General features: G+C 37.4%; 1 protein-coding gene across 1 annotated transcript in view; it reads left to right on the top strand.

Moving 5' to 3' along the window:
* LOC107085141 (plexin-A2-like) overlaps positions 1–8,889 on the top strand; it is a gene marked incomplete at its 3' end in the record, with an annotated part of 93,965 nt that overhangs the window by 70,281 nt on the left and 14,795 nt on the right. The window contains exons 10-14 of the mRNA XM_015375320.1: positions 640–840; positions 1,462–1,558; positions 2,720–2,919; positions 4,198–4,349; positions 6,703–6,820. Coding sequence (XP_015230806.1) covers positions 640–840; positions 1,462–1,558; positions 2,720–2,919; positions 4,198–4,349; positions 6,703–6,820 — 768 coding nt within the window. The remainder of the gene's footprint in view (positions 1–639; positions 841–1,461; positions 1,559–2,719; positions 2,920–4,197; positions 4,350–6,702; positions 6,821–8,889) is intronic.

Here is an 8,889-nt window from a genome sequence, read left to right as displayed (position 1 = left end):
TTTTTTTAAGCTGAGTTCTTGGAAAAGTAAAGTATTTCAAAGTGGAAGGACTTTGCTCAGTTTTAACTACTTGGTTTTTGTGGAGATGATAAAACACCATAAGTAAGCCTGCCGGTCACATGGTGCATTGTACATCATATTACCACTCAGATATCCTTGATTTAGTGAGTTTTTTATAATATAGTAATACTTTCTAAGCTTAATGTCACATTATGATTAGCTATTAACTGGTTAAACTAAACATTTAAGACCTTATTTGTCAGGTCTTTTAATTTTGTTGTGCTTAATAACCATGCACTGGACTAACTCAGCCAACTACATAATTTTTTAGTGAAAGTAACTCAAAAGATTTATAAAATGTTATTTTGTAATTGGTTTTAAGGATTTTTTTGAGTAAAAATGTTTTTTATTAAAAATCAATAATTTATAATTAAAGTTGACTTATTCCAAATAAAAATAACTTACATAATAAAGTAGATTTAATTGATTCAATTTTTCAAGGTAATTGGTTTTCATATATATTTTGATTTCAATTAAACTTACTGAAGTTTGCTGTACATAAAGTAATTTTGATGTTACATTTTATTGAATATCTGTGTGTATATTTAATACGGTTTTTGTTTTTATGTGCTCTTCTAGGACTGTCCTCAGCTCCTTGCCTCTGGGGAAATTCTCATTCCGGCCGGTGAGGTTCGACCAATCACCCTGAAGGCCCGAAACCTCCCTCAGCCGCAATCAGGCCAGCGGGGCTATGAGTGCGTGGTGAACGTACAGGGTGTCAGATACCATGTCACGGCACTGCGCTTCAACAGCACAAGTGTGCAGTGCCAGAACAGCTCGGTATGACCCTGAACACGCTCGGTGGGAGTCATGCAGCTGTCAAACGAGAGACAGTGCCTGAGACGATCTGTTGTCAAGCTGTGCGTGGTGTATCAGTATCAGGGAATTTTTCCTCAGATGTGCTCCACAGAGACAAGAAAGGGGATGAAGGAAAAGTTGAAGTGATGAGGAAGAGTGCAAAACAGGAAAGTTAAAAAAAAAAGAAACATCTTGTCTTTAAAAGCTTTTCAGGATCATCATAGTTTCAGAGGCAGGCAGTAGTTTCCACTGGGTTTTTTTCCTCTACATAATGCAAATCACTACGTAAATTTCAAAGCACCACATATTGCAATACTGTGACAATGTATGAAAAGGCCATTTTCCTCAGATTCGGATGATTGGTCACCCCAGCCAAGGTTTGTGTCCCCTCATGTCAGGGAGAAGTGGAGCAGACAACCATAGCAAAAAATGACAGATGGTTAAAAGCCTCGTCTCTCGGCTGCCCTTTTGTCCTTTGATTTTCCCTATTCGCTCTCTCTGTGTATTCCTATATTCTTTATCCTCTGTTTCTACTTGACTTTTTTCTCTGCCTGTTTCCATTTTGAACATATTCCCCCTCAATCTCGGTTCTCTGCCTTTCAGTACATGTACGAGGGTGTGAAGATCAGTGACCTGGCAGTGGATCTCTCCATCGTATGGAACGGCAACTTCATCATAGACAATCCAGAGAAGATTAAAGGTGCCTGTGCCATCCATCACTGCCAAGCCAGACGAGTGCAAAGCACTCAATCCACAGGCAATATATAGTTTATAGAGAGCACTTCAAGGCAAGCAAAAGGCCTTGAGAGAAAGTTCACCATATCAGCGAGTTTCATCAAAGACCACCAAATCACTTCTGTGCCCAGAGGGGCAATGTGTGAACAAATTCACTCTTGGATCTTCGATTGGCTTTCCATTTTCTGTCACTCAGGTTCAAAGATAAATAATTTTTAATATTTTATTTATAAACAACACCCTGATTGAAAAGAAGGCACTAAATTTCACCATGCAGATATTTTATGTCACTTTTAAATTAAAAACAGCAGGCTACAGTGTGCTAAAAAAAAAAAAAGTCTAGAAAAAGTGATGGCACCTTTTCTACACTGGGTCTTATTTAAATATTAATATTCCATCAACTTTTTGACATTTTGCTATGTTGGAAAAAGAAACTTCAATGTGTTTCTTGGTGAGAGAAGAGCAAAGCAACCAAGAGGCACAAGGTAACCTTGGAGGAGCTGCATAGATCTAAAGCTCAGGTGGAGCAATTTCTCAGAAGAACTGCTAATTGTGTTTGACTTGCATGTAAGAGTGGAAATACAAAATTAATTTAGAAAAAATTTAATAAATATGACTGAAAATATGATACAAGCCATAGAGTGGACACAAAAAAAGTAAATGAAGAAGCTGTCAACAATGGGAACAACATACAATTTTCTGCTCTACATGTAAAACACTATGTTTAAAAATCTGATACGGCATATCACACTGAAGATAGAATCTACGCTGTATTTGCAGCATCATGCTGTGCAAAGATTTTCTTCAGCATGGGGTCTGCATTTAAAGTCGATGAAAAGGTGGATGGAGCTAAATGAAAGACAATTTTCCTTCCTCTTTATTATCTTAAAATATGTTTGACTCTCATAAAATCTAAATGAAACCATGAAGTTTGTGGTTGTAACATGTAAAAAAAAGGGTTATCTATATTTTAAAATGTGTTTTGTTAATTCTACATTTTATGTTATTCTTTGCCCACAAGTTTTTGATGCTACAGCATCTTTAACCTTTTTAAGCATTCTATAAACAAAGTAATATTATTTGGCCTTCATTAGCTAAAAAGTCATTGTTTTATATTCTCCTGCAGTGCATCTGTATAAATGCAGTGCTCAGAGAGACAGCTGCGGCATGTGCCTACGGGCTGAAAGGAAGTTCCAGTGTGGCTGGTGCAGCGGCGAGGGTCGATGCACCATGAAGCAGCATTGTCCTCCCATCTCCCCTTACGCCAGCCGTTGGCTGGACCTGTCTGCCAGGAATGTCAAGTGCACGAACCCGCGCATTACAGAGGTTTGTTACTTCCTAATTTTTGGCCTCATGCAGAAATTACTTGTGCATTGCTTCAATAATGTAGTTTCCAGCCTAGTAGACTACTTTATGTTTAGCTGGCATTCAGTCGGCTGGCCTAATGATCAACTGGCTCAATGATTGTTATTATTATTATTAGACTAACAACAATATTCAATTTATTTTCTCATTTTGTGATTCATAAAGTTGGAAATTGGCAAAAAAAAAGCTAAGAAAAACATATTGTAACATGGGTGTTGTTTGTTCAGAACATTTAAAATATGGAAGCTATGACATCATTCCCAGTTCAATGAAGAAAGTTAGAAAGAGATTGAAAAAGGTTTTTATAGTCAAATACTTTCTTTGGTGCAGTCACTTGTGTTTTCCCATAGCTGATTGATTTAGGGATTAATGTTAAACTAGTTATTTAGCCTTAGACACTTGTATTGGATTTTGAAACCGTCTAGGACACTATGTCAATGTGTAGTATTCTGAGTTTCAAACTGCAACAAACCACTGAATTTTTTCTTCCCAGCCTTACAGCCAAATGTCTGTTTACCTGAGCCTATCTAACATTTTGTTCCATGCCAACTGAATACCTTAAGTTCTTGACAGCTTAACGAATTCAGTCTGTTAGAAAGGAGTGATGGATCTTTTATGTCCCAAACCCCTGTTCATTCTCTGGAATAAGGCACTGTGGGTCATGCACGAAGATGCAAGCCTCTTCCACTTCAAAGAGCCGGCAGCCTTTGATGTCCCTGTCACATTATTAGTGTTTCTGAAGGAGCTGCAGCAGAATGAATCAACCGCAGAGTGCTGCTCGACAGCACAGGCAGAGTTGCTTCAGCATTGCTCCTAGTTCTGCTCTGTAGGTCCGAATGTCATCTGCTGGCATGGTTTACTTTTTTCACCGTGAATGATTTTCTAAAGCCTTTTTGTCCTCTGAATTAATTATTAAAGTTTATGTTAAACTATCACTGTTGAAAAAGCTGTTTGAAATAATCCACTTAAAAAGTACGTTTTCTCATTTTGGTTCTAATTGTAATCGGTCCTGTTAAGATTTCAGTTATGGAAAACACAAAAAAAAAGCACAGAGAGAGTTTCTAAGATTAAAGACTTAACCATAAGGATATTAAGAAACATTTACTGTTGATAAAAAGAAGCAAAAACATGTAGTCTGTTAAACATTGAAAGTTTGGCATGGAAGTTTTGACAGTTTAGAGCTGTTGTTACTAATATTTTCCCGATAAAAATGTTACCTACTTCTTCTCCTCTTTCCAGGTAAGCCCAGTGGCAGGACCTCTGGAGGGGGGGACTCTTGTCACTATTCAGGGCCTGAACCTGGGTCTGTCCTTCTCTGAGCTTGTGGGTAATGTGGAGGTGGCAGGAGTGGAGTGCACTCCACAGCAGGAGGGATACATCACTGCTGAGCAGTAAGTGATGCTCCTTATCTAGTCACATACACAAGTTTCCTTAATCTAACTTACTATGCTTTGCAAAAACCATTTGCATTCTGTAAAGTTGCAAACACAAACTCTAAAGTGTTTTCTGTCTATTTTAAGTGATAGAACATGATTATGAAATAGGGAAAAAATAAAATAGAGTTTATAGAAGATTACAAAAAACAGGATATTAATATTGTTTAATAGAATCCAATGCAACTACTTGATATTCACCCCTTATAGTAAATGGAGCGTAACTTTGTCTAATTTAAATTGCAATCAACACAGCTGTTATCTAACAGAGCACTATTTGATCAATGATCTGAAAATCAAAGAAATAAATGACTACAGTCATACTCAGACAGAGCCATCCACCTAAATTAGAGATGGAGCATAGATAATATTTCTCAGAAAAACAGTCAAGAAGCTCTTAAGTAACTCTGGGGGAGCTGCAGAGATCAGCTTCTCAAAAAGGAGAGTCTTTCATCAGGACATCTATTAGCCTTTGGCAGGTTGGGTAGATGGAGTAGTCATCCTGCCATCGATTCCAGCTTCCTCCTGCCACAGAGCAAAGTGACTCTTTGCAGAGCACTTCAAAACAGGTTCTATCCTGATCAATATATAGATGTCTGCCTGTTTGTTATTGATAATGGGTAAATGGCATTTTATACGACGAGAAAGGCACTATATAAATTCAGTCCTTTCACTATTTGGTTATTCAAATAATCTAGCTTTATCTGAAGATTTGTAATAAAAAAGAAGAAATTGAAAGAAAACGTATAGTAGTTCAATTACAGTAGCAGTTTGCCAGAAAACACACAAAATAACTTTTTGGCTTAAATATAAAATATTGCACATTGACTGGAATCCCAATTTAATCTAGCTGTTAAAATACAATGGTGATATCACCATACTTTAGATATTTCTTATTTAGAATGGACATGGAAGATATTTTTAGGTTTGTGGAAGATAAATGGTGCCTATGATCGTGCCGTTTAAAAGGAAAAATGGATTTTAGTTTAATCTTTTAGTAAGGAAGCCATTAGGAACAACTTAATACCCATGGTTTACACCAGAGGTCAGCTAACTTTACTAAAGACACATGCCCTAGCTCTCATGGAATACAATTTATCTTAAGATAATAACAAAAATAAACTTTTTAATCAGTTAAGTTGTCCATCCGATCTGGTGGATTTTAAACTGTATTAGAAAAGCAGATTGAAACAACCAGAGGTTATTAAATGTTAGAATATAGTTGCTGAAAACACAACCAATGAAATGTTACAATTCTATGTGCTATTTATGTTTTAAGGTGAAATAGAGGAAAAAGTTTCAGAGAAATTAATACTTCTGTAAGGCACTGAACACGATTATCCAAAGATTCAGAGAAAATTAACCCATGCAGCTCCTTTTTTTCCCCCTGTGACAATAACACTGTAAATCATGGCCTGTGTGTAAGTAAAAACCCTGACACGCCTCCCCAGGCTGCAGGGGGCTTCGCTTTGCTCTGGTGCCGTCACTGCCAAAGAAGGAGGCAGACAGTCTTTGTGTCGCTGTTGTTATGAGGCTGTCGGTACAACTGTAATTGAAATGCGCTGCATGTCGCTGACTGGAGGGACAATCTGTTAGCCATGTGTTTCTCTCATTGGCATGTAATGCGATTGGAACCAGGCTGCAGCAACTTTATTTATACGCTTGTAAAATGAAAAAAAAAAGGAAAAGAAAGGAACATGCCAGCCGTAAGCAGGAATCCACACGTGATCTATGGGAAGAAGGGACGATTCATTGGGTGCTTCTATTATATAGGAGACTTATGGTTTCTGTTGCAAAGCAGGACATTCAGCAGGGCTATTCGTTTAGCTCGCACAGCGCTTCAGAACATGACATTAAAGATGTTACCACCATTAATTTCAGCATTGGGTCAGTTGCTTTAATGACTTAAACATAACATGCTTTATCTTATTGACCTGACAGGCAATACTGACTTATTGAAGAAACCCCATGTTGTCATGGGAACGGGAGGTAATGGTGGAAGGCGGTCATGCCTACGATGGGGAGGGGTATAGTTTATCATTTGAGTTATATTGCTGTTATGGGTTTCCTATTAGGAAGAAAGATGAGCCTCTGTATCGACCCACAACTTCTATGAAAGTCTGCTTCAATCACAGCGACCAAAAGAGCATCCTCTGCCACTGAAGCTCATGACCAGTGTGACATAGTGCAGTCATCCTTTTGTGCATGCCACATGTCAGGTGTCTGGGTCGTTTTATTTCTATTAGCCAAATCGGTGATGCCAATGGTTTGGAGATGCCACCTCTATTCTTATCTCTTTTGTTTTTCACAGGATTGTGTGTGAGATGGATGCAGCTCCTGAAGGAAGCGCTCCAGGCCCTGTTAAGCTGTGTGTCGGTGAATGTAGACCAGAGCTAAGCGCACAGTCCTCCCAGATCTACACCTTTGTGGTAAATTACTAAAATAATACTTGATGTTTTGCTTTAACAAGCATTGTTTTTCTTCAGTTTTGTGAATTTACACTGGGCAATTCTCAAAGGTTTTATGCACACATATAGAAACTTAAAGTGAAAGATGATTTTAGACTTAATGTTCAGCCCATAAATTAAGGGCTCACTAGCATATTTATGACATAATTGATCAGCATGTGAGTTCTGCTTTCTTACAACCTTTTACTTCTCTCTGTTTTTCTTGTTTACTTTTTTTATATGTTCACACACTTTATCTTATACTAGAATGTGTGAAAAATATACATGAATCCACAATATGTGAACCAAAACAACATAGCATATAATTGTGAAGTTTCAGGAAAAGAATGGATCCTTTTTACTAAATCCGTATTGTAAACTGACTGACCAGGGAAAGACAGTAATATCTAAGCAACTGGAAGCCAATGGTAACTCTGCAGTTATTCTGCACCCACAGCTAAGATGGAAGAATGTGTTGACAGGACAACTAGTGGTCCTATGCTCCACAAATAGACTTTATCTACGGAGTGGCAAGAAAAAAAACACAAAACACTTTTGGTTAAAAAATAAAATAAACGGGAAGCAACAGAAAGCCAAGTTTGCAGTTTCCACTTGTCATCTTGGGACTGTAGTAAACTTTCAGATTGTGTGGAGGTTTTTAGAGGACCCGAATGCAGAGACGTAAACTGAGGTGGTTTCTTGCCGATGTAATGCAGATCCAAAGGGCAACAGAAGCAAAAGTTTAAAAAACAAAATGCAGAAAATCAAAAATCTGGAAATGTCAGTGAAAGCAGACACGAGGATCAAAGAAACAGCGAGAAACCATCAAACAGTAACTGAATAGGAGGAGTATATATGCCAAACAGAACAAAGACTGGAGTAATTAACTGATTGGGAGCAGGTGTGGACAGAAGGGTCTAGAAGGGAGCTAAGGGAAGGAGACTGACACAAGGGGGCAACAGAGAGTAAAGAAGAAATATATACTGGTAAGAACTCAAATACAATCAGAAAACAACAAAAAAGACACAAAATGGAAATGAAACCAATGAAAACTCAAAAGGAAATCTTAAACAGAACCAGAAACATGACATAAACATTCAGGAATAAGTTTAGGTCGGTTCATCCTGACTTTAAAAGGCGATTGTTGCAGCAAAGCTGGTCAGAGCTGATGGAGAGATGTAACTGTTGTTGTAGATGTAGTGCAGTCCTTAAAGGATATGAAGCTGAAGAGCAAAAGGCTACAATAGATTTGTTAAGATCAGAGCAGATCATTGTGTTGGAATAGACTAGTCACTTTTGAGAAATATGTTTGAAAGACTGGAAAACTGAAGTGTACATATGCTCTCCATTCACTCTGACTCAGTTTGAGAAATTTGACTAAATAAGAAAGGGAGGTTTTTATCATCTAGAGGTGCAAAGCAGACACATACCCCAGAAATCACACAAAAAAAGTTGTTACTTCGTACATGCTAGAGGAGGATACATATAGAGACCAAAACTCTACCATTGTTTTTCCAATTTTAAATGTTTTCTTGCTTGGTTAGATTGTAACAGAAGCCTAGAAAACAGAACTTTAAAACTAGGGATAGAATTCCATAAAGAAAACATTCCTAATCAAAATTACGGAAATGCTTTGATTTATAAGGGGAAAACTAGACAAATAGAGTCCATATTTCATAGGGTTTTTGTGTGTACCATAGCCTGATTACATTTCACACACAAATCTTACCCTAGAGGAAAAAATATTTTTTTATAGGCAAAAAAAAAACAACAGAAAGTTGTTTACAAAACTACCGTATTCAAACACATGAGGACTGTCAAATAAAGCACAGGTTTCTGTCAGCCGCGCATAGAGCAGAACATCTAGTTCAGGTTTCCTGAGTAAAAAGAAACAGCCTGTTAAGTTCAAAATGTACTTAAAATGTGGAAACAAACCCCAGAGAAGCTAATCTGAAAGCTGCGGTACACAGGACTACAAATATAACTGAATCATGATTTTTTTTATGTTAAGCAGACCTTAAAAGAAACACACCATATATATATATATATAT

Source organism: Cyprinodon variegatus, unplaced genomic scaffold (genome assembly GCF_000732505.1).
Source record: "Cyprinodon variegatus isolate N-32 unplaced genomic scaffold, C_variegatus-1.0 Scaffold117, whole genome shotgun sequence".
NCBI lineage: Eukaryota > Metazoa > Chordata > Actinopteri > Cyprinodontiformes > Cyprinodontidae > Cyprinodon > Cyprinodon variegatus.
Note: the sequence above shows the minus strand (reverse complement) of the source record. Positions and strands in the feature narration are given on the sequence as shown.